The 26,932-nt window shown below is 44.1% G+C and overlaps 1 protein-coding gene across 6 annotated transcripts in view; it reads left to right on the top strand.

Moving 5' to 3' along the window:
* APC (APC regulator of WNT signaling pathway) overlaps nucleotides 1-26,932 on the top strand; it is a 108,041-nt gene that overhangs the window by 47,988 nt on the left and 33,121 nt on the right. For 3 of the 6 annotated variants that reach the window (XM_066603056.1, XM_066603060.1, XM_066603057.1), the window contains 6 exons: nucleotides 5,984-6,136; nucleotides 14,233-14,317; nucleotides 18,739-18,940; nucleotides 22,999-23,107; nucleotides 24,368-24,481; nucleotides 25,261-25,344. In XM_066603056.1, coding sequence (XP_066459153.1) covers nucleotides 6,002-6,136; nucleotides 14,233-14,317; nucleotides 18,739-18,940; nucleotides 22,999-23,107; nucleotides 24,368-24,481; nucleotides 25,261-25,344 — 729 coding nt within the window. In that variant the 5' untranslated portion in view covers nucleotides 5,984-6,001. Of the gene's footprint in view, nucleotides 1-4,843; nucleotides 4,856-5,983; nucleotides 6,137-14,232; nucleotides 14,318-18,738; nucleotides 18,941-22,998; nucleotides 23,108-24,367; nucleotides 24,482-25,260; nucleotides 25,345-26,932 lie in introns of those variants that run through there. The other 3 variants (XM_066603061.1, XM_066603062.1, XM_066603063.1) reach the window with 3 other exon arrangements.

Below are 26,932 nucleotides of genomic sequence, written 5' to 3' on the forward strand. Positions count from 1 at the left end.
TAAATGCTGCCCCGACTGAATGACGAACGAGAATTGTTCAGGATCGGCCGTGTGAACAGGCAGTTGGACACCTATGAACGACTGCCTGCTTACTGTGACTGGAGAGAGGAAGTGGGCGAGGGGCAGGATCCCCGACTGCTCAGCCTCCATTCACTAGTGATGCACGTCACCATGTAAAAGCGTAGGAAGGATTCTCGCTGGGACGAGGCATCTGCCCCCGACAAGTCATCCCGTGTTAATGGGCCCTTTAAGTGACACTGCAACAGAGGACAAGCAATATTAAGCTGCCCTCCACAAACGTGTTAAATATATACTGTATGCTGTGAACAGCTGCTAGGCTACCAAAGTCTAAAGCTTTTTCCTAGCGGACAGCTTGTCATGTATAAAATTACAGAATCATTTATACATTCATCCACCTTCAGGCAACTTTATATCAAATGGGGATTTATAAGCAAAAAATACATAAAACTCTAATTTGCAACTAAAATGCACGCTGAAGTGGGCTCGTTATGCAAATATTACTTGCTTAGATGTGAGGCGCTCATACACACCACATGTGTATGTTCACAGGCGCGTATTAGTCTCCAAGGCCTCATGTCCACGGACCCACACGGTTTCCCTGTGCAGAATCCTGCAGTGGATTCCACCTGGCCCGCAGACAGAAAATACATTATACTCACCTGTCCAGTGCTGCTCTCCTTCGTGCAGGCCGGATCTTCTTTCTTCTGCACGGCGGATGTGCTCGAGACAGGTTGTTTTTGGTTTTTTTAACTCCTTTCCCGCGGTCTGCGGATCTGGACGGCTTCCATTGGCTTCAATGGTACTCGCGAAAGCTGTCCATGTGGGAAAACCACACAAAAATAGCGCATGCTGCTGCTGTTTTCCCTATAAGCACAGATCGCATGCGCAGGAGACTCGTGCGGATTTAATACATCGGACCCAAGACTGTGGGAATACTCCTACAAAAATGCTGCATGCAAATTCAATGTAGATTGCTGTATATAGGCATATCCAAACTGTAACCATGTCCTCAAACACCATGTAATGTGCCTAACTCTGATGGACTGAATATGCTTTCATGCACCCAGCCCCATTGGAGGGCAATGTGCTACGTGCTTTGTAGATTAGATTTAGGGATGGCTCTACTATGCAAAAAATGATTATATATAGCTAGGCATTGAGGCAGCCCCTTGTGGTCAGACCTCTCGCACATCTCCTGCCCTCCGCCACAACTGTGATTGATGCATAATCAGCATAGCAGTTTACTGGGAGATTACAATTTGGCTGCTTATATAGCACCTCTATTAACTGACACCCTGTGTATCCCATTATTAGCTGCCAACCGTTACATCATTTCCCCAAACACTGCATGCTGTGTGAATAGTGGCTAAAGACAATTGCCCTCACAGCCTGCCTAGCAATATCTATTTAGTTCAGCCACCTATTCCTCAATTTGTAAAGTGTCTTTGTCTGTTTTGAGTGCATATATGCTAATAAAGTGTGTGATTTTTTTTATCCTTCTCTTTTGGGAGGGTATAATCATTAGGCTATTTTTAAGCCTTTGACAATTTTTGGGAAATTAAGTATATAGTATAGCGCTTTACCTAAGGCCTCCTGCGCACGGGGCGGATTTGCATCGTGAAATCCGGAGTGGGATTCCGCCTCCGGATTCTGCAGCAAATCCAGCCCATAGCATGATATGACAATATATGAATTCCTGCTCATGAGCGGAAATCGATTGCAATTTTCCACTCGCGGGGGAGAAATTGCTATGCACGGCCATCTTCCATTGAAGCCATCTGTCCTGGGGCCATTCTGCAAACATCATGACAGAATGGTCGTGGCAGCTGCGTGATTGCCATAGCGATGGTGCGGCATCCTCGGTACTGCGCATGTGCGCCAGCGTGTTGGCCAGCACATCAGCAGCAGAGAAGATTATGCCAGACAGGGTAGGCAGGGGTCATCAGCCGGAAATCCCAGATGCGGGGTTCGACCTGCCTGTGTGCAGGAGGCCTAAATGTAGTATATGAATTCTGTAGTCTGTTTACAAAGTGTGTACGCACCAAATAGCTGCAAGATTTCCGCAGGGGTGACACAGGTTCAAACCCCACAGCATTTCACAGCGGGTTTTGGAGCCGTTCGGCTGCTGGCATTCCATTGTGGCTTTCTCTCCCCATGGAGAGGAGTAGGGCCGCAACGGGTAAAAAAACCAAGAATTTACATGCTGTTGCTGTCGATTCCGCGCCACATCGCCCGTTCCGCCCGGCTTTGCCGCGACGGATTGGCCGACTCGTGTGGATGAGATTTTTGCAAAATGTCATCCACATGGCTGGCTAATCCCAAGATTAGCGGCAAATTGGTCCCGTCTGAACCCAGCCTTATTCCCGCGGCTGTATAACAGATGAAGCCGCTCTGTCAGGCTGGGGTCGCACGCGCCGCTTCTGATGTCGTTTTTTGAGCCGAAGCCAAGTAGATCCAGGAGATATATGGAAATGTTAAGGCGGACTTGTACGTCTGTCCTGCTGGCTTTGGCTCAAAATAATCTGTGAAAAACTGCCATAAAGCTGTGGTGATTCCAGCTACGGCCCGCCACCAGGATGGATGGGATCTGCATGTATTCTTCTTCTACTACTAAATAGACGGATCACGCTGGCAGCTTCCTGCACTGATGTAACCCGCTTTCTTTCGTTCTGCCCTCATTTTCCGAGGATTGCGCGCCACAGATAGAGGATTTTGGGATTATTTAGCACAGTGCTTTTCAAATTACAAATTTTAAGCTGTCGTTTGAAGCAGGTAATTTTAAGTCACATGTCAGTAGTGACCTAATTTTACACTGCAAGATTAACCCCTGCATCTACCGCAAGCCGTCACTGAACCCTGTCTGCTAGGACTTTGTGGTAAATCATTTATACAAATTGTAAATTAAAGCACAGTAATTTCACAAATCTCCAGCTATAGGCCACATTAATGAAAACTCACTTGTAAACTCCTGCTGAATAGTAAACCTTACCTCAGTATTGCAGTATATTATACTTTTAACGATAGTCTATTAAACCCTGCCACAGTCATAAACTGCAATACATGGCAACTTTGGGAGCCTTCACTAGGCCGCAGGCTGCCATGTGAACCCATTGGCACCCCACAATTGTATTGCTGAGAAGGTAGCTCCAATTGCAGCCATTGGAGGTGGGTGTCGGCTGTCTGAAACAGCAGGCACCCCACACTAGGTATGGCGCTGTCTCCGTTCCCAAGCCTGCTCCATATGCCGCCCCTTATACATTTACTATGGGTGGTTGTTTTGGGGGTTAACCCCTTAAGGACCAGGCTGTTTTGTACCTTAAGGACCAGACACTTTTTAGGGATTCTACCCATGTGGTGGTTTTACTGCCCTATTTATTTTCCTTCAGCTAGCAAAATTATTGTAGCTGTGTTTATTTTTCTCTGACATATAGGGCAATTTTTAAGATCTCTCTTTCACTGGCCTTTTTTCAGTTTTTTTTTAGTTTTATTGGTGGTAAAAAGCTAAAAAAAATGATTTTTAACTTTTTTTTACAGTTATATAATTTTTTTTTAACTAGAATATTTACGCTAAAATAAACTATGGGAAGGGTTCCTCGTTTTGTTTCTGATCTTTTGATATATAATATGTATGGTTTCGGTCTTTTTTCTTTTCTTTTTTATGTATATATTTTTATGCAATTTTTTTTTTACCTTCTATGTCTCCCATAACTCATATAAGACCTCTGGGAATCCTGGTGGTCACGTAACTGCCAGGTTGCATCGTGGCAGGAACGCTTCCACTTTTTAGTATATAGCATTCATTTAGTGCTGGGGAAAGGAGAAGGCAGAAGTGGTTAAAAACTGCTTCTTCCTTCTCCAGGTTCTCAGCTGTTACTAACAGCTGACAACCCAACCTGCTTCTGCTTCACTGCAGAAGTAGGGGCTTTAATCCCACGCTGTATTTTTACTATCGTCCGGGATTAAAGCCCAGGACCAAGCACCGTAAATTTACAGCTTGGTCCTTAAGGAGTTAAAGGGATTGTGCCAAATACACAACCCCTGTTAATATGCCCCTTGAAGTCGTATGGACATCCTAAATCAGTCCCGCACTTGGGACCTCCCCTCTATGGCCGGAATAGAGAAGTGATTTGTAAGAGCGCCTCCCATTCTGGCGGACTTTATACCATCTTTGTATTACAGGGCGGCCAAAGGGGTTGTTTCTCAACAGGTTTTACTTGTCATGCAGATGCCAAAGCTACAATCCTGAAGTGTATGGCAGCACGTGGTGCGCATGTGCACCATTTCTCCATTCACTTATGAATGGGAGTGCAGGGGATAAGCGCGTTGGAACTGAACCATGGCTGCAGTCTCTGCATGGCAGGTAGAACCCATTCTGTACAGTATACCGCGTTATATAAGTAAATGTCAACAATTGAGAATGTTATGTTTGTTTTTTTATGAAATTACCCATTGGGATGCCTTAATCGCTGCATATGGTCAGTAGACAGCAAAATACCTTGTTTTCCTGGAAATAAGACATCCCCTGAATATAGGACCTAGTAGAGGTTTTGCTGAAGTACTAAATATAAGACCTCCGCCAAAAGTAAGACCTAGCTCTGTCCCTGCTGTGTGAGTCTGCTGTGATGAGCTCCCCCTGGTGGCCGGAAGCTGCAATGCTGTCCCTGCTGTCCAAGTGGTCCAGGAACTGCTGTGGGTGATCGTTACAGTCTCCAGACAGTGTGTGGGAGCCAGGTACTTTACAGCCCTGTGTGTGAGTCAGGCAACCAGTGTGTCACTTTGATTCTTTAGGGGGTGATCGTTACAGTCTCCTGACACTGTGGACATGGAAATAACGGTAGTAACAAGAAACTCTTGATAGGATTCACAGTTTGTCTGGTTATGCTGGTTTGTGATGACAACTACTGTACAGTATATAATACATGTTAATTTAATAATAAGACATTCCCTGAAAATAAGACCTAGCGCATCTTTGGGAGCAAAAATTAATATAAGACACGACTTATTTTCAGGGAAACAGGGTATGTGTTTTCTGCACTTTTCATCGATGTTTACTACATAGCGGTTTGTGTGGAAACCTGGATACATTCCTGTACCTGGAATCCTTTCCTTTATCCTTTTGAGGACTTTAGTCCGATAGTAAATATATGGTATGGAATTAAAGCTTGTGCTCCTGCAGTGCAGCAGGTCGGGTCCTCGGCTGTCAGACAGTGGAGAGCCTGGAGGAGCGCTATGTAGGGAATGGAGAAAGCAGAAGTGTCACTTCCGCTACACGACCCAGCAGTCACGTGGCACAGCTGGTCTGGGTCTGCTGAGGCAGCTCTGGCATGCCAGGGACTAGAGTCACTACAGGGGAATGTTCTCCTCTGTAACTGAAAAACAGTCGCAAAGAAGAAGTGTCCTTTTTTATTCCCATTTCACAATGTCAATGACCCCCAGAGGTCTTAAACAAGACATCATGGGGGATATAGAGGTTAAAAAAAATAGTTACAGAAATAAGTTAAAAAAATGTATAGAATAAAATAAGAAAAAACCTAAACCGTCAGCATATGTACCCCGTAATCTGAGACTATACAAATTATATATCGAACCGTCCTAAACAGAATGTAATAACCCATTCCTCTACTTTAGGTTAGCGTAGATATACTCACTTTAAACTAAAACACTATAGATTAAAAAACTTTACCTTAGCTTTTTACCCCTAATAAAACTAAAAACTGGAAAAAAAGACACAAAAATAATAGCCCAACATGTAATGGGGAAAGAATGCTGCAAAATAGTATTGGTAGCTGAAGAAAATAAAATAGGGCCATAAAACCAGCAGATTGGGAAAATCCCCACAAAGTGGTCCTTTTGGACTGCCCCGCCCTGGCTCGTAAGGGGTTAATGCTTCTGCATTATATGACTATGCATGAATATTGTCTGGCTGTAATGTAATAGCTCTTTTGCCTTTTCTCCCTTCCAGGCCTGGGGGTAGCACAGCATGGCTGCTGCTTCATATGACCAGCTGTTAAAGCAAGTGGAGGCGCTGAAAATGGAGAATACAAACCTTCGACAGGAACTAGAAGATAATTCCAATCACCTTACAAAACTTGAGAGTGAAGCATCAAATATGAAGGTAGGACCATCAGCCCCGGTAGATGCAGTGCAGCTAGTACATCTGTGCGGCCGCAGCTGCTGAAGTCACACCAGTTTTCGGCCTCTCGTCGAAGAGATGGATAGCAGCGCTATTTGTTTTTGAACAGCTAAATAAGTTCCCGTTGCCTTATGGTGCCCATCCATGTAATTCTTGGCTGATGTGACAAGACCCGGCAGTGGACAACCCGATTCATGTTCCTGTTGATCCCACACTGACATTTAAAGGGGTCTTCCAGGACTAAACTATTGATGACCTAGGTGATCAATAATCAAAACTTTGTCGTTTTTTCGCTTTCCTGCTTCTAAGCATGGGTTTTGTAAGGGGATCTCGCCTGTAGGCATAGGAAGGGCATCTCTACCGCAGAATTAGGTAGAGATAGTGTACAGCCCCCAACATAAGTAGCATGGCAGGTAGGTACAGGAAAGCCTGGGCTAGAATTACGCAAACCTGAAATACACGGACTGAGGGGGCGGTGAACTCGCCTGTACTGCTCTCTTGGGATGTATCACCCGAAAGGGGGTCCTGTGATCCTTTAGAGACTGGTAAATGAGTGGAGCTGCAGTGCGCATGCTTGGCCACGGCTCCATTCATTTCAGTGGGAGTGCTGGAGATGACGTATGCTTGACTGCCAATCCATTTATGTGGAGACCTTTGGGACCCACAATTTTGTGAACGGCGGGGGTCCCAGAGGTCAGACTCTCAGTAATGTGTTATTCTGTGGACAAGCTTCTTTTGATGGGACAGCCACTTGAAACATGCCTCACAGCCAGAGCCACTGCAGTAACTGGAGCCCATGCATTTCCATACAGTGAAACCACACAGGTCCCAGATACTAGAGGCGCTCCTCCATTTACTTACCCTTCACAGTCTGAGGCCTCTACAACTCCAGGCACTGCATGTAGGATACTTTTACCTGGGCCGGTAGTCGCCTCGAATAATCGTTTGAACAAGTGATTACGGGCAGCTATTGTCCCGTTAACACCGGACTGGGCAAGTGAGCGAGAATGGCTGACTTGTTGTTACTGGGGTTTTGGCGTGTGTGAAAGGAGGCGGGCGGCCAAAGAGATCTGCGGTGTGCTGCTCCTCCATTCAGTCAGCGGTTATTGCTCCTGAGTGAAAGCACAAGAGCGATAATTATAATAATCATTTGGGCGACTATTGGGCGCTTGGGCACCCCACAGTCATCCATGTAAAGTACCCTCCGTCCTCACACCACCCCGTGTCAGGGCGTTGTGAACATGCCACACACAAGGTCAAAAGCTGGAGAGCGGGGAGCAGATGTAGCAGCAGGCCTTGAGGTCTGAATTAATTCTGGGGTCTGGCTATTATGAAAATCACCAGGACAGAAGTGCCATCAGCCTCCCACTCTCCGGTATTTGCCCTTAGACTATGGCGTGTGACGGGCCACGTAGGGTCCTGGGGAGCCGTGTTACAGCTTTGTACGGCTTGTATCCGAGCGCTGTAATACGTCTCTGTACAAGAGCGCTTTGTTAGGCTGCCTTCACACTTGCAATAAAATTGTTTCCCTATGGAGCCTCCATTTTATTGCATCGCACCACATAAACTTACGATTTTCGTGTGATGCGTTTTTAACATTAGAAAGTCCTATCGAATTTTTCGCTAAAAAATCATGCGGTTTTTTCCTGTGATTTTTATTGTGGGCAGCAGCGATTTAATGCGGGATTATTCTCAGGAAAAAGCATCGCTGACGCTCAAAAATGGTGGGAACGAAGACGGAATTTTGCCGCTATTTTCTTGCAGCAAAATCGCGATTGCCAGTGTGAAGGAGCCCTTACTCATACAATGTATATAGGGTGAGATTTTGGTTTTGTTGTAGGGGTCCCTGAACACTTGTACCCAGGGGCCCATGATTCTCTAGCGATGTCTCTGGTATTAAGGTCTTGGGACGTAGATTGATGATGGTCCGCTTCCTTTTATAGGCAGTATAACACCCATCACCCGACTACGGTGTAAGTCAGTGGGACCGGGTAATGTTCACTGCTCCATATATGTAATAACCCCCGTCCCCGCTGGGTAAATGTTTATTGATCAGCCCACCTTCTGCACTTATGTATTATTGAGCATTCAACGTGTCTGTGATGTGTAATATATCTAATATTCTAGTGTAAGCACATGTAGATATAACTGCATGTTAGATTGTGTTCATCTGTATAGAATCAATACTGTAATGGCGGTGTTACTGTGGATCGTAGCTGTTCCTCTGTGTCTCCAGACACTTGCTTTGTATAATAGGTTATTGACTGGTTTCTGGTCTTGGATTTAAAGGTATATTCCCATCTCTGACTCATATGGTGTGTCCACAAGATATGCCATACCAGCCTGATGGGTGCGGACGGGGATGCACATCTATCACCTGCATGCGGTGGAGGAAATAAAATAGCAGAGCATGAAATGGTTTCTGAAACTCCCATAGAAGTCAATAGTAATGCAAACGGCGTAGCTCCTGAATTAAAGGAACACCACAGCTCACTGCACTATGCCGTTTGTCTAACTCCCATTGACTTTTATGGGACTTACAGAAACAGTGCAGCTCAGCTGTTTCTGTTAGCCCAGCCACCTAGTATTCAGTAGTTTTCCAATATCGGCCATGTTCACATCTTTAATGGTCAATCTTCACGCATTTACTACTTTTTGTGCCAAATAATGTACAAGGCTAGGGCTACTCGCTAACGTTTGGCCATGGCGGGGGTCGTTGTGTAGCTTTTCAGCATCGCACTCTTACTGAGGTCCGGGAAGTTACAGCATGAGTCGCCGGTGGCCACAACTCACACTGATGCCTCCGTAGAAGTTTTTGCAATCTGCAGCCACTTACACCACTTACTGCAGCGGAAGATTGCAGGACTACACAGCAGGGTTGTAGTTTGGCCAGTTGTGGCCAAAAGTCACCCTCTAGCTCCGACCTACAATTACCCACTTTATGGGGGTCATGGTTTATTTACAAAGCAAGCAGACATTCGCTTGTTTTACCACTAATTGTTGCTGTTTTGCATGTTTTTTTTTTTTGCTGTTTTCATAGGAGGTCCGCAAATGTTAAAAACACGTTTTACCTGTAGAAAATAAAAATGTGTCCCCCTGCCAGCCGTCCGTACATCGGGCGCTTTCTGCAGAATGTGTGTTTCTACAAGCACCAGTGATCTGGTGAAGCTTCATGCAAGGAATGTGTCATTCGTGAACATATACTTAAGTTTAAAGGGCCTGTCACCACTGCAGGCGGGTCTCTCTTTGTAACTACTTCTTTTTCCCCAAAATTTCAGAGCATCTTAACTTGAAACTTATTTGTACCGCTCTTCTGCTGTTCCTCCTGAAAATGTCTGAGTAAATTGGTAACAGGATGTTACTATTCCAATTGTGAAAGGGTATCTGCTTGCACATTCTCACTGTCCGCAGCTATTGAACTATCCTTTCCTGACCCTCTCTCATACTGCGCTCCGTCCGCTCGCCGGTTCCTGACATCATCTTGTGCACAGCGCCAGTTATTTTTGGTTTCTGTGTATTTTCTAGGAAAACCTCATAATGAAGGTCGGGTTGTATTTGGTTTCTATTACATAAACAGCGTTAAACAAAATCACATATTTAGCCCCGGCTCTCTAACTGTTGTACATGTCAGAGCAGCAGGGTATCACAACTGCTTTCCTTAAGCTGTTGGTAGGAGTTCTAAAAGAAACTGGTATGGGATATGTAAGGGTGACGTCACACCTGCACCGGGGACTCAGTTCGGGGAGCAGAAAGGCGAGTCCCCGCAGCCGAACGGTTCCATCTCTAGACGGAACTGAACAGCAGCGGGCAGAAACCCATTGACTATAATGGGGTCTACCCAGCTGCTGGGCTTTTACTTCCGGTATTTGCAGCCAGATCTGCAACAGAACCTCCAACACCGCCTCCTACTGGGCGATGTAGTGTCAGGCGGAGTAAACCTCAAAAACAATTGCTGTAAAATTAGTTTTATAAAAGACGCATCACCACTTCCATATAAAACAGAATGAAAAATAAAAGCCCGAGAACAAGCCTGGCCACCCGGGAGCTAGTCCTACATCGGGACATGATGTGCACTCAGGGCTCGTTCACACCAGCGTCAGGACCACTCTTACCGAGTTGTTTCTAAGCAGGATGAAATGGCAAAGCGTGCCGAAAAGCCTGGCTGCAAACCAAACACTATTATAATCAATGGGCCCATTTGGCGCCATTTAGTTCCATCATGAGACTGATCAGTTTGTCCCGAGGGTGCTGTTTCCTGACCCCAACCCCCCCAAACAGAGGAGGAACACTGAACCCTAAAGAGGTGATGTGAACGATTGTCGGAGTTCTGTCCCATTCTGACATTGTGCGCCCATGGATGAGCAGAAGTGAAGTATCTTGCAGTTTCTGCTGTATGGATGGATTGGATGGGATGGCAGTAAAGGGTTTCATTGTGTTCACTGTAATAGCCGGGGCAGAGGCTTACAAGCCAGGCTGTCCTTGCTGGCAGAATGCATAGGAAATATCTGTCCTGTAAGAAGCCAATACCAAGGTGCCAACTTGTGGGAAGCAGCTGCTCTGCCCGTAACCAAACCTTTCATAGACCTTGCAAGACGTACGTCGGACACCTCTCACCTGGCCAACCATGACCCTATTCTGTGCCAACGAGGGGTGTTTTTCCTTTATGGAGAAGACGCTGGTTTGGCCGATATCCTTAGTCATGTTTAAGGTGGAGATGCATATATAGGGCTGCTGTCTTCCAATAGAGAGATCACCTTCATGCTAGAGAAGAGCTCAATCTGTGGTACCCAGTATTCACAGACTTCACAGATGTGTCAGTGACAATAAACATATACATTTTTTGTGGGCCACAGCCAATGACCATTACTTCTCTAGCTGGAAGTTATCATTTGCAAGCGTCTGCCATGGTGTAGAATAAAGTCTAACTGCTTACATTTGTGACATGCATTAGACAACTTGGCGAGTCTTGAGACCCATTGAGCATACTTTTTATACTGCAATTCCGTGTTTACAAAGTGGTTGGCGTTCTCAGAAGTCAGGATTGTCCATACATGTGTATCTGCTAACTTGTACTCCAAAATGTTCTTTCCCTGACGGTGGACTCTAGCACCCTCTAGTGGCCGACTATAATGTAATATCCACGTTCCAAATAAAGACCTGTCTAGATCAGAAACAGCCGAACTCGATCATCTATACAAATCATTGCAGCCTTATTACCTTAGGCACCTCTAAGGGCCCAAGTTATACCCATCCTGACTTCTTCCTTACTTCTTTGTCCACAGTCATTACATGCTGAGCTGCCATATGGAGGAAATGTGACCCTACTAGTGACATAAATTGCTTAAGTCTTCCTACTGTTGTGGAGCTGTGAGTTTTTATTATTTAAGCTGTAAAAAATGCGGCAGCACATTTTTGCCGTGCTTGTAGCGATGGCGGAGGAACAGAGCGGGATTGTCTGCCATAGTCTAATTCCATGCTTCCTGGCTGCTAACAGAAAATCATTTGGACAACTGCTGGTATCCGATGTCTAGCAGTATAATGACGGTACAGATTAGCTGCGCCGGGCCAATCGGCAGCTGTGCCTTTACACATTTCTGTGAGAAAATGGACATACAGATAATTTCAGTCCTGGATTGTTTCACCCTTCAGTCCTCTTCTTGTATAAAGTTGTCACAAACCAGATTCCGCTACTTCAGGTTGGGGTTCCACTTAACGATAGTACAGGGTGTCTCAAAGTTGTGGAAACACCCATATGAAATGAAAACAGTTTGGCAGACGCTCATCCAACTATGCATAGAAGTTGTGGGGTGAGGAGGAAACCTGTTAGGCCATGTCACAGAAATGACGGCCATTTTGAATTTTTTATATCAGATGGGAAGATAGGTGTGTGATATATCAAACTGGCAGAGAATTCCACCAGAAAAACAACGGTGTGCTTTATTTTCACATAACTTTATTTGCTCTCGTTAATTCAGTAATTTTTCTTCATTACTGGCAATGTGAACGATGGTGTCATCTCAAGCAGAGCGTGTTGATATCGTCCTCCGGGTGTTGCAGCATTTGGTAAGGATCCCATTTATGCATTGATGACATTCGCTGCATGGCGGCACGGCTAACCCCTCGTTCTGGAGACCGATGACAAGGGCTACATTGTGGGCTCTTACTGAAGGAGACCAGAACAGCAGTTGCTGATACTTCATCTGTAACCGATTTTGCTCGTCCGGATTTTTGTTTATAAGCAACTTTGGAAAGACGTTTGGCAACTACATGGTGTGTAATGGGAGGTCTGGTTGGGTGACGCAAAGTGAAATCTGCTGCCATGGCGCATGTGATTCATTCACTTGTCATAAGGACGATCTCAACATGTTGTGGCTGAGATAACACCATTACTGACATTGCCTGTAAATGAAGAAAAATCACTGCTAACATGAGAAAGCATAAAGTTAAAATGAAGCACACTATAGCTTTTCTGGTGATATTCAAGTTGAATCCAAGATGGTGGCATTCAAAATGGCCGTCATTTTGTTGACATAGCCTAACAGGGTTTCCCCTTCCCTGGCAGCTTGTATGCAAAATTGGATCACCGTCTGCCAAACTGTTTTCATTCTACATGGGTGTTTCCACACTTTTGAGACACCCTATATGGCAAAACCACACAGTGCCCAGCATTCTTGAATCCTATAAATGTATCATACTGTCTTCTGTACACATTCTATGTGGAACTGACCAAAGGGATGATCAATAATCAAAATTTATATAATACCATAGATTTCAGAATGTGCAAAGAACCAACAGTAGGAACATCCCAGACACATAGACAATTCATTACGGATTGGGTTATTTCTATTATTATAAGAACCCATTCAGTGCTACAGGAATTTCTATTACTGCAAAGTTGTGGCACCTAATCTGTCTGGCTTCTCTCTCGGCTCCAGTAAGTTTGTGGTGGGATCCCCGGTGTGGTGAGCCGCAGCTTCTGAAGTTGCTGCGTCTTCTCTGTCAGAAGAGATGATGAGCAAGTGATAAGATATGACGGGGTTACTATAATTGCTTACCATCTCCTCTGACAAGCAGAGGACAATGGAGCTTCAAAAGCGGCTGCTCACCACAGCAGGATCCCTCACATATCCAGTGAAGCAAAACTGAGCATGTGTGACCACCTTGGGACATTTACTGAAGTGGACATGGAAGAGAAGCAGCAGGTGGCGCTGTTCTAACATTTACTCCTGGAACATCAGTGTATAAATTTGGATAAACCATATTTTTTGTAGGACATCGCCTTTACGTGTTGCCAAGTCATCAATATCCGAACAGTGGGAGGCTGACTCCTGGCACTCCTGCCAGTCAGCTGTTAGAAAAGGCCATGGCTCTTGCCTCTTCCTTAGCCTATGCCGTCCTGTTCACTGGTCATGCGGTCCTCATGCAGCTCAGTCCCATTCAACTGAATAGGATTGAACTGCACTTGCGGGCACCACTGCTATGAACTGTACAATGCTGTGCCTGGTACTCCGCAGTGCTGCTAAGTGGGCTGCTGGGACTCGGACCCCCACCGATCTGATATTGATGACCTGTCCTAAAGATAGATGATCAATATCCAGGCCCCAGAAAACCCCTTCCATGTCAGGACTCCATTCACAGTCTGTTGTGAAGAGCAGCCTATTGTCTGCTATCAATATGTGTCAGGTTTTTGGATTTCCGTGACAAAGCTGCCGGTTATCGGGTTACATCTGCAATTTTGTTCCACTTCTCTAATCTTTACTCAAGTGTTTCAAAGTGAACAATATGTAAACTTCCCATTCCAAGGTTACATTGGGAGTCCCGAGCAGCGATAAATATGTCTTTCTGATCAGTATTGAAGTAGGATGACTTGAGTGGCTTTGTGCCAGTGCTTCAATATCTTGTATTAGTGTGTAATTTAGATTCCCGCAGGAACAGGCTGAGTGATATCCCGTTTCAGTGCTGTTGCATCCAGGCAGCCAACAAAGACTGCAGTGCTGCGGGCAGCCCGCTGTGTAATAGGGCAATGGTACATTATGCTGGGTATCGGGGTGCTGATTGTACTGCACTCTTTACTGCAGGAGGTTCTCAAGCAGCTCCAAGGAAGCATCGAGGATGAAGCCATGACTACTACGGGGCAGATTGATCTCCTGGAACGGCTAAAAGGTAATCCCTCAGCAAATACACTTACAGTTTGGCTGTGATGTGAGCCCGGACTGGGAGGGGTCTGATCTGTCCCGGCTGCTGGTTTGTCTTCAGGTACTGGTTAGCAGTCTCCAAGTGCAGAAGGAACACTGCTATAGTGACAGACGCACTGATTTCAGCAGTCCTTCCTCCAGATGCTGATTGACAGGTTCCTCTGCGTGCCTAGTAACATAGTGTGTTAGGCTGAACTGGATGGGTATATGTTTGTGTTTTTCTTTCAGCCAATGTTGATCCAGAGGAAGGCAAAAAAAAAGAAAAACTTAGTGAGGTAGAAGTCAATTTACTCAATTCAAGGGGAAAAAAATTAATTCCCAACTCCAAGTCTGGCAATCAGAATAATCCCTGGATCAAAAACCCTTCTGAAATAATTAGTGCACCCAATGATCCTATTTGGCTTGGTAGCAGCTACCTGACTCTGGTTGCTCCAGTTACATTATACAGTAAACTAAAATTCCCAAGTCCTTTTTCATGTCCGTTTTGCTCAGTGGTTTCCCATTTAGTGTGTAATGGTGACATGTATTTCCCCTGCCCATGTGCAGAACCTTACAATTTTCAGTGTTAAACCTCATTTGCCACTTTTCTGCCCAAGTGCCCAACTTATCGAGATCCTCTTGCAATCTCCTTGTGTTAATTACTTTACATAGTTTAGTGTCATCTGCAAATATTGATATTTTACTGTGTGATCCTTCTACCAGGTCATTAATAAATATATTACAAAGAATAGGGCCCAGTACCGACCCCCGTGGTACCCCACTAGTAACAGTGACCTAATCAGAGTATATACCATTTATGACCCCCCTCTGCTTTCTATCACTGAGCCAGTTACTTACCCACTTACATACATTCTTACCCAGACCGGGCATTCTCATTGTATATACTATTTTTTTATTGGGTACAGTATCAAGCTCTTTGGAAAGGTCCAGATACGTAAGATCCAACGAGTCTCCCCGGTCCAGTCTAGAACTGTTGTCCTCGTAGAAGCTGATCAGACTGGTTTGACACAGGAGGGCCCGTCATACATGCTGATACGGAGTTATACATCTATTTTCCTTGAGTTCCTCCAGGATAGCAGCTCTTAGAAACCCTTCAAATATCTTACCCACAATAGAAGTAAGGCTTACTAGTCAGTAATTTCCAAGTTCGCTTTTTAAACATTTTTTGAATATCGGCACCACATTGGCTATACAGCAGTCCAGTGGAACAGACCCTGTTACTATACAGTCCTTAATTACAAAAAAAGAAGGGTTGCTTAATATCCTTAAAACCCGGGGGTGTATACCGCCACGACCCGGCGATTTGTCTATTTTAATCTTTTTAAGGCAGCTCTGCACTTCTTCCTGGGTTAGACTGGTGACATTTAGTGGAGAGTTTACTTTATCCCTCTGTACCTCGACTGACACTATTTAATAGATGTCCTTTCTCTTCATCCTCCTACATTATTTATTAAAGGGCCAACACTTTCAGTATTAATCTTTTTACTATTTGTATAATTGGAACAGTTTACAGTTTAGTTTTACTCTCATTGGCAATTAGTGTCTCTCTGTCTCCATCTTTGCTGCATTTATCTGCTTTTTACACATTTGTATTTTTTTTCCTTAAAGGCTTTTAGTGCATCTTCACAGCCTTCTTGTTTTAGTAGTTTAAATACTTTCTTTTTAATGTTTGTTGCCCCCTATACATATCTATTGAGCCACATTGGTTTTCTCTTATTCCTAACCCTCTTATTTCGTTAAGGTATGAACTGCTGACAGTAAATATTTAAAGGGGTTGTCCCGCGCCGAAACGTTTTTTTTTTTTTTTAACCCCCCCCCCCCCCCCCCCCCCCCCCCCCGTTCGGCGCGAGACTACCCCGATGCAGGGGTTAAAAAAACAACCCGCACAGCGCTTACCTGAATCCCGGCGGTCCGGCGTCTTCATACTTACCTGCTGAAGATGGCCGCCGGGATCCTCTGTCTCCGTGGACCGCAGGGCTTCTGTGCGGTCCATTGCCGATTCCAGCCTCCTGATTGGCTGGAATCGGCACGTGACGGGGCGGAGCTACACGGAGCCGGCATTCTACACGAGCGGCCCCATAGAAGACTGCCGAAGACCCGGACTGCGCAAGCGCGGCTAATTTGGCCATCGGAGGGCGAAAATTAGTCGGCTCCATGGGAACGAGGACGCTAGCAACGGAGCAGGTGAGTATAAAACTTTTTATAACTTCTGTATGGCTCATAATTAATGCACAATGTACATTACAAAGTGCATTAATATGGCCATACAGAAGTGTATAGACCCACTTGCTGCCGCGGGACAACCCCTTTAAGGTGTTCCTAAAGTTTAGTAGTTTTGTATCTCTCCTATAAAAACTTTCTCTTGAAAGACAAGTGGAAATGTATTCTATTATGGTCACTATTTCCCAGGTGCTCCCCTCGATTTGCACCCCTGTTGTTCTGTCAGGTCTTTTGGTTAATATTAGGTCCAAAATGGCCATTCCCCTACTTGGGTTCTGTACAGGTAGTTATCTTTAGTTATTGACAGAAACTTGTTACCTTTATAAGATCCGCAGGTTTCGGCTTCCCAGTTTATATCTGGATTGTTAAAGTCCCCCATAATAATGACCTCATTGTAATTTGCTGCTTCATCCATTTGCCTCAGTAATAGATCAGTAATACAGAATGACCTGCCAATCAGATCTGGAGGGAGGAGGATGGTGGGGCAGTGTGCATATATGAATATACATGAGCTTCAATGGACTCATCTCTAGTTCAGCCCTGCATAATTTCAGAAGTAAGATTTGGAATCTGCTTAACTGATCGGTATAAGTGACAAACCACTAAAATCGGTTTGTCACTATATCCCGTTGTCCGCATTGCGCGTAGCATAGGGGATCTGACAGGTTCCCTTTAAATATCACTGCCTCCTATGTAAGAATACTCACCTGTAAGGTCCTTGAGTTGATTTCTCCGCCCACGTTCCACAAGTTAATATTCATGTTATATTCTTCTGTTAGACCATGAAAAATACACATTTTGATATTTAAAATGTTCCTATGTGTCGATGTTGCTGTTGGTTCTTATGGTTTTTCTGCTGAAACATCCCTCCAATGTGTCCAGTGCCGGTGGTCACACATGCTCAGTAGTTCAGTCCCTTCTACCGCCTGGATACTCTTGTAGAGGGGCGGCAGAGTGATTCCTGCTATTGTGCAGACCAGGTAATAATAATCCCTGCAGTAGAAGCCGCTTCTTATCACCAGCAATGGACGTCCTAAGAGGGAATTACATGAACGGGGTGCCATAACACGTATATCTAATAGCAATATCTAGACATCAGTATTCTCTTTTAGGCCTCATGTCCACGGGTGAATTTGATTTGTGGAATCCGTGCTGGGCACCTGCGCAGAAGATCCGCACTTCAATCCGCTTATAGGGAAGCATGGGCATCCGCACTTCAATTTACACAAATTGCAGCACGCGCCATTTTATTGCGGATTCCGCGTGGACGGCTTCCATTGAAGTCAATAGAAGCCGGACGGGCCACGGATTCTGCAGAAAGTAGGAGTTTAAAAAACAACAGAAAAACTGTACTGCGTCCGTGTGCCGGCCGGCACTTCCACACACATCCGCAGTACAGAAAAAGACAGGCACTGATATGCAGGGTCTCCGGCCGCATGCGGAGTCCCACCCGCCCGTGGAGGACATGAGGCCTTAAATGGATTTTACCAAAAAAAAATTAAAAATTGCGTGATCTAACATAGAAATATAATATTTAATTGTGGGACAACCCCCTAAGGATATGTTCACATGGGGGAATTGCCACGGAAAATTCTGCAGCAGCTCTTGGCAGAGATCCGCACACAGAATATACTATGAGGGATTCCGGCGCAGAAACTCGCATTTCTGCATCAAGAAGTGACATGTTACTACCTAACATGGGATCTCGTGGAAAAGCAATTTTCTGCGTCAGAATTCCGTGCACTGATTTTGCCCATGGACAGGTCAAATTCTGTATGCGTATCGAATCCATGCCAGAAACTACATCTTAAAAAGACACATATATTAGAGGGGGCATTCACACGGAGTTTTCTGGGATAAATTTGGCTGTGTGAACATTACCCTTAATGGTCTGTGCAGCGGCTTCTTAGTTATGCATCATAACTGGGATTGCCCCCCAGATTTTGTAATACCCTGAAGTGAACCACCTAGTTATGGGATATTGTAGGGCTGTAATGGAGGCCAGTTTGACTATCCGTAGGCATTACTAAGGCAATGATGGAGGCATATTGTTGCATTTCTATTACTGCTGCAACGTCACCTGTTGGTTGTATTTTTGGAAAGGTTTAGTAGTGCATTGTAGTAAATGTGTATTCTTATATAAAATTATGATATTTTTATTCTTTCTAGAATTAAATTTGGATGGTAGTAACTTCCCTGGGGTCAAGATGAAATCCAAAATGTCCCTCCGTTCCTATGGAAGCAGAGAAGGTTCCCTCTCTGGCCACTCAGGGGAGTGCAGTCCGGTCCCAGTGGGCTCTTTTCCAAGGAGAGGCTTTGTCAATGGGAGCAGAGAAAGCCCTGGGTATACTGAGGAACTGGAAAAGGAGAGGTAAATAGCAATTCAGTTTTAGGGTTAATCAATTTAATAGCAATTATTTAACTTCCTTACCCCATCAGGACCACAGACTATTTAGTTTTTTTCCTTTAAAAGACAAGCGAAACATAACTTTTTATTTTTCTATTTTTTTAAGCAAATGAGGACTTGTTTTGTTTTTTTTTAACATTGGTACTATTTAATGTACCATATAATACTGTATATTGAAAAAACTTTAAAACAAATTTCTGAGGCGAAATGGGAAAAAATGCAATTGTGATGTTTTTATGGTGTTCATAGTTCGGTAAAAATTACATGGTACGTTTATTCTATGGATAAGTACGATTTGAGTTATACCCAAAAAATCTTTTTTGTATATGATGTACTACTAAAAAAAAAAAAAATTTGCCATCTTCTGAGAGCCATAACTGCATTTTTCCATTGGTGGTGCTGTGTGAGGACCTGTTCTTTGGAGGGTGAGCTGTAGTTTCCCCTGGTGCCATTTTTGGGCGTATAAAAGTTTTTAGGTGCTTTTTATTCTTCAGGGTTATTTTTTGGAAGCCAGGGAGACTAAAAAAAGCCCAATTCTTGCATTTAATATATATATATTTTTTTTCACTGGTGGCATTCACCTTCTGGGATAAATGGTGAGGTATTGTAATAGATTGAGCATTTGCAGATGCAGGTATACCAATTATTATGTTCATTTTTTTTTTTGTTGTTGTCTGGTTTTCCAAGCTGTTTTTGTTTTTTAAACTCTCTTAAACCTTTTTTTTTTTTTTAATTAAAAATAAAAATATGAAACAAGGCCCCGTTTACTATGGCAACTGAATGGTACTTGGTGAGCCATGCTCCCTCTATCAATCCATTTAAATGCCGCGGTCAGTGCTGACCGCAGCATTTAGCGGGTTAATAGGCAGGCGCCAGCTGTTTGACAGCTGACTCATCTGGAGCAGGCTCAGCTCCTGTGCCCGCTCCATGCTATAACCCCATGCACATCTGACGGTTTTAATGTCGGAATGTGTGATCTGATGAAAGGGATATTCCCATCTCAGACTTTTATGGTATATGATAGGATATGCCATGGAGGTCAGATAAGTATTGATCCCACCTCTCTGCTTGTGGTCCCCATCATCCCTGGCTCGGCTGTACGAGGCGGTCTGGATTGGGAAAGAGTCAACTCCTATAGAAGTCAGTGGGACTTGCACAGTGAACTGGGAACAGCGGGGCTCGCTGTGTTACACTATTTGTGTAACTTCTCTTGACTGTTGACGGTGTGCTGTTTTCGGCCACCCTTCCCCCTCATACACAGACGTGTGTTTGCCCAAGTTGTGTAAGACAAATTCTGCCGTTACATTTATGCTAATTGAACCCATCAGATGAGTGGCAATGCCTTGCTGCATTATAGTTGTATGTTTTCCCTTTGCTTCATATGGTTATACTATGATTTTCGCCCCACTCCTAGGAAACTTACTGATAGATCTGAAGGCTTCCTATATAATTGACCCCTCGTGTTGAATTAGAAGTTCTATTGTGAGCCTTACTAGGGACAGGGACCGGTGTGTGACTACAAGCCGTGGATGGGCTGGGCAACCGTTTTAAGAAATATATTAGAAAATTGTAATAATTCTAGAAACACCTAGTCTAGTGTTTCTTTTTTTAAGCCGAGGACCACCCTGTGTTCTCAGAGTGCCCGGAGCAAGTGGCACACATGCCACCCCTGCCTTGTTCAGTAATGCTGACTGCAGCGTTTCCATACTCTGCAGCCACTTAGTATCTACACAGAGGTGCCATCCAGCAATTATCCCCCGCCACTGTGCCCATGTGTAGGTATTTGCCATATAATGCCAATGTAGTAAGGGCATTAACACGGAATTGCTCATATACTTGTGCCCACCACACACAATATCTATACTACCATAGCAGCCACATAATTCAAAGCACACAATGAAGTCCAAAGACTAGATGCCGTTACACCATTGCTCATACAAATGTGCCAGCTGGAGCAGTGTGTGCGCATACCTATTTACCAACCAAAGGGCCCTTGTAATACAGCACCCTTCTCCTTCGTAACTCTAAATTGCTGTCTACTCCTAGAACTGGAGCTTGCATTGGAGCAGTCAATTAGCAGTCATTTAACTTAATCCTCCAGTAGTGGAGGGACATGAAAAATGTAATTTTTTTTTCACTGGAGGGCCCACCCCAAAGTTATACTTGCCTAGTCCATGGCGGTCTTCACATGGGCGACTCCTTCAGCACGGCTGCCTGTGCAGATCTCAAGCAGCTGTTGTCATAAGGGAGACCCATGGTGCTGATCACCGTGGGTCTCCTGCCAATCAAACAGCGATGGTGGATCGGGCGAGGAAAGTAATGGCTTCTCTAACACCCTGAGCAAATTGCAAACATTTGGGGGGCTGGACAGTCGCTTCTAAGGATTTGCTGTTTTATGTGTACCGTTGTGTCACACACTGGCTTTCTTCTTTAACCCCTTAATGACACGGCCTATTTTGGCGTTGAGGACCAAGCGATTTTTTTGGTATTTTTCCATCTCCATTTTTCAAAAGCCATAACTTTTGTATTTTTCCGTGGACGCGGCCGTATAAGGGCTTGTTTTTTGCGTGGCGATCTGTAGTTTTTATCAGTGCCACTTTTGGGTATATAGACAATATCGTCAAAATTTATTTATTTTTTTTTAAATGATAACAGGGAGAGAAAACGCATCAATTCTGCAATAGATTTATTTTTTTTTTTTTTTACAGCGTTAATCATGCAGCATAAATGACACACTAAATTTTTTCTGCGGGTCGGTATGGTAACAACGATACCAAAATTGTTATATTTTTTTTAGGTTTTTACACTTTTTTGCAATAAAACCCCCTTTTTTTTGGAAATCTTTTTTTTTTCTCTATAGCTGCATTCAAAGTCATGTAACTTTTTTATTTTTCTATGTACGGAGCTCTTTAAGGGCTTATTTTTTGCGAGACGAGCTGTAGTTTTTATTGGTACCATTTTGGGAAATGTACGGCTTTTTTGATCACTTTTATTGCATTTTTTGTGAGGCAAAATGCTAAAAATTAGCATTTTGCCTGTTTTTTAGCGGGTTTTTTTACGCTTTTTGTCGTACAAAATAAAAAGCATGTTCAACTTTTTGTACACGTCGTTACGGACGCGTCAATATCCAATATGTGGGGTTTTAGGTTTTTTCCCCCTTTTTTTTATGCTAATATTAGAAAAAGCATAAAAAAGGGGTTTTTTTACATTTTTTTTTACATTTTTCTTTTTTTTTTTTACACTTTTCTTTTCTTTTTTTTATACTATTTGAGTCCCTCTGAGGGACTTACATCACTGTGCCTATGATCGCTGTCATAAAGCATGGCAGAGCTACTGCTCTGCCATGCCTTATCGCTTGTACAGCGATTATAGGCACAGGCAATACAGGACGCCAGTGTCTGGCGTCCTGTTGCCATGGTGACAGGCCGGGCTCTCGCGATAACATCACGAGTTCCGGCCGGAGACACACAGGGATCGCGATCCCTCTGTGAACTCTTTCCCTGCCGCGATCTACTTAGATCGCGGCAGGGAAGGGGTTAACAGCGGCGGGCGCATCTCCGATGTCCCCCCGCTGTTGGAGCGGGACGCCGGCTGTGACTGACAGCCGGCTCCCGCTGCGGGATAGCACGTAGCACGGGATCTTATGTGATCCCGTGCTATCTCCAGGACGTACCGGTACGTCCTTTTGCGGGAAGTACCACGCTCCCGGGACGTAACGGTACGTCCTGGAGCGGGAAGGGGTTAAAGATAGAATAGGCATTTTGTCCACAAAGTACATCCCATCCGTGGGTCCGGACTGGTAAAAGTATTTTTTTTTTTTATTTTTTTATTTCTACTGATCACCCTATGTAAAATGTTACCCAAATCATTACTAGAGTCTAATTAGTACAATCCTAAAGAAATAATGCCTTCAATATAGTATTGTTAGTGCAGGAACGTCATCGATGCGCATAGACTTCCTGGTAATATAATGACGTCAGCAATTATAAGTCATTACATATTTATATTCCTTTGCTGTTTAGGTCATTACTTATTGCTGAGCTTGAAAAGGAAGAAAAGGAGAAGGATTGGTACTATGCCCAGTTACAGAACCTCACCAAGAGAATCGATGGCCTCCCTCTTACTGAGAATGTGAGTGTCAGCAGATGGGTTTAACTTCAGATTGTTCGAAAATGCAAATAAGCTCTTTTTTCTTTCTATTCCTGTATGATAAATACATTTTACAGTGTATAAACTGCTCTAAGTGCATTATCATATACAAGCTTTGACTGCTCTGTTGTTTATGCCTGACTCATCCTTATTTAACTAAAGGCCCTTTTACATGGAACGATTATCGTTCAAACCAGTGATGATGAATGATCATTCATTGTAAATGCAGCCAATGATTGACCGATAACTCGTTTGCTCGTTCAGTCGTTCTCACTTATACAGTGAATGTGAACAACTGAACGATTTATCGTTTGAAGGAGCCAACAATGTACCCGCTGTATAAACTCCGACAACGGACCCTAGCAGTCTATAAAAGTTAGAGCGGTCTGATTGGTCGCAGGGCTGTAGAGGGTGTGAGATGGCCTTTCCTGATGAATTGGAGTTCAGGCTGCTGTGTACTGGGGGGAGACGGGTGCAGCAATCATTCCCCCCACTGTATGTAAGCAGTGATCCTATTATCCTCATCGTGATGACTGTGCTTAAATGCATCTTGCATAAAGGAAAATTTCGACATCAGTCTGTTTTTACCTTGCTTTAGGCCTCATGTCAACTTGCATGCACAGATACCACTGCTGAATCCCGCAGCAGAATCCATGCGTGCCCACGGCCATGGACATTAAAAGACAGTTTCTTACCTCTCCGGATCCAGCACAGGTCTCCTTTCGTGCTGACTGGATCTTCTTTCTTCAGCGCGGTGGATGCGTCCAGGAGCACCGGCCAGCACATGCGCAGTGCCTTCTTTTTTGTTTTTAAATCTCTTGCTTTCCCGCGGACCCGTGGCACGTACACAATGACAGCTGTGGCTTTGTGCGGCGGGGACTGCTTCCATTGACTTCACTGGGAGCCGTCCCTGCGGGACCTGCAGGAAAATGGAGCATGCTGCGACTTCTTCCCGCACGTGCGATCCACACACCGGGGGGGGGGAAAAATCACAATTGCATGCTTTAAATTGCCCTGCAGATGCTAATGCATCCCTATGGGAGGCCAGAGGTGCGGGTCTCCTGCGGATTTTATAATTAAATTGCGCCCGTGGACATTAGGCCTTAATACGATCACAGTAAATGTGCAGGTACCATATCTGACCACTTGTTACTGTCACAATCCCCCTATAAATATAGTTCATATATGTGAGAATCATCTTTACGTTAAAATAATTTTGTCATCCTCTCTTGTGGCCTTTAGTTCTCTATACAAACGGACATGACCAGGAGACAATTAGAATTTGAGGCCAGGCAGATAAGAGCTGCAATGGAGGAGCAGTTGGGGACATGTCAGGACATGGAGAAAAGAGCACAGGTATGTCACTTACGTGCTGCACTTCTATCATGAGATGTCATATGCAACAGATCACAGCTCCTTATACCGGACGTAGAATCTAGTTATCAGACCATGCTCAGATGTGGTGTGATCGCAGTTTATTCTATACCATGCTCTGTGGCATTACAGCACAATACATGAAACCCCATCCACAATAGTGGAAATCTGAGCATGCTGTTCTTGGATTCTTGCAGCATGCTCATTCTCCTCGTTTTTCCCAGCACATTTTACCCTTTGCAAAAGGTGGAATCCATCACACGAATCTGCATGTTACACCCTCGGACTGTCACAGATTCGTTCTATATATTTGAAGCACAATCTGCAAAAAAAGGTCACCATTTCTGGACTTGGCCTTATGGGAAATGTCATTTTTAAGGAGGCTGATTTAAGGCCAAACTTTTTTTCTTTTATTTGTATTGTGTATGTAGAGACATTTTTAGTGTAAAATACCTTTTCACTTGTCTATTCAGCAAATGTATTAAAAATCTAGCAGAAATAAAATATTGCTCATACAGAGTGGTCCAGGGCAGTGGGCTCCATTGGCTCCTGTAGTTCCACTTTATTTTACTGCACGGTATAGAGTGCTACAGGCGGTAGCCCACAGATGTCCTGCTGGATGCCAGGCATAGTTTATAACCCCTAATCACTTTACGGCATGTTTTTTCCATAACTTTACACACTATTCGAATGTTATGTCCATGGCATTAAATACCGGCTGCGCCCCACATTTACCTTTCGGATGTTTTGTTTTTATGCAGTTGAGAGTTGCTCGAATTCAGCAAATTGAAAAAGACCTATTCCGGATGCGACAGGTGCTACAGACGCAGAATATAGAACCTGAGGTAGGTGAACTACACTCTGTATGTACTTTACATTTTTCATTAAAGGGGTTTTCCAAGGCTAAGATATTAATGACTTCTCCTTGAATTTCTGATCGGTGGGAGTCCGCCGCCTGGGAACCCCACTGATCACTGCTCAGCACCGTAGTATCATCTCAGGCATGTTATGTTCATCAGTCACGCAGTCTGAGAGCACCTCTGTTCCATTCAAGGGAGTTTGATTGAGCATATATACCAGGCACAGTTCCTATACAATGTATGGCGCTGTGCCTCCTATGTACTGAAGTGACCATGGTGCTCATCTGAGTGCTGCGACCAATTCAAACAGGGGACCCCTACATTCTGATATTGATGATGTATCCAGAGGAAAAGTCATCAATATCTTATTATAAAGGGGTTTTCTGAGATGAAGTGTGGATTTTTTTTAATTAAGAAAATAATTGAAGAAAGTTACAATGGCTGCAATGTATATCCGTCTATTTTGAACTAATGTATTATATTTTCAGATTGAAAACCACTTTTTTCATGTTACCTCTGTTATTCGGAATATACTGTATTGTGGTCCTTTTTAATTTAGGCTCATTGCTGTAGATTTCTAAAATATGAACATGTAGTAGATGTATATTAATTTTTGATGCACAAGAGTTTCTTCCGCCAAACGGAAAAAAGTTAATCGGAGATTCTTAACATGCTTATGCAATTATGGTGTTCAGTGTTTATTTCACACCCATTTAATAAATGAATGATAATGGAAAATGGAATTGATGGGCTTTGATCCAAAGTTTGGTCTGTGAATTTGTTGTTAAGGAACCATTAAAAGGGGTAATTCATCTAGTGGGATACATTTTCAAGTTTTCACCCACTCACTGGATGGCTGAAAACTGAGAGTTTGATGGGGGTCCAATCTCCTAGACTCCCACTAATCACGAGAATGGGGGTTCCGTTTCCCCTGTCCCCCTTGCTTCCTGGTTGCTTCCACTATGTGCAGCCCTTACTCCATTCAGTTCAATGGGGCTGATGGAAATAGACGAGCGTTTTGTACTCCGCTATCTCCAATAGCTTCTTTGAAACTCAAGCGCAAGCTGCTCACCATTTAGTAACATAAGAGAAGTGAGGAGGACTGGGGGAAAGGGACTCTGGGATTGTGGGGTCCCTGCAGTCGGACCCTCACCGATACCACTTTAATAGTGTTATAGAATAGATAGCCTAAGGACATTGGCATAATTATGCTTTGGCATGTCTCCTACTAATGGTGCCCTTGGTGAGGTACTCTGTTCTGTCTTCTCGTTGTCGGACTGTAATTACCTGCAGCAGGAACTCGGTGCTTTGGTTGCAGAAGCAGCATTTTCTTATTGAGACTCCTCTTAATGGTGTAATAATCCAAAAATAGAGTAATGCAGCACAAACCGGTTGAGATTCTCTCCTGGTACCTGTTGTCCGTCGGCACATAATGTACTCCTGTTTATTGCCCTCTACCGTCAGCTGTCATGAAGCCGGCACAATTCTGCTGTCAAAGATGCTTGAAGGATTACGAAGCGTCTCCTGATCTTCCCTGGTGAATTTTTTAACCTTCATGCTTTTTGTAACTATA

Source organism: Eleutherodactylus coqui, chromosome 5 (genome assembly GCF_035609145.1).
Source record: "Eleutherodactylus coqui strain aEleCoq1 chromosome 5, aEleCoq1.hap1, whole genome shotgun sequence".
Classification (NCBI taxonomy): domain Eukaryota; kingdom Metazoa; phylum Chordata; class Amphibia; order Anura; family Eleutherodactylidae; genus Eleutherodactylus; species Eleutherodactylus coqui.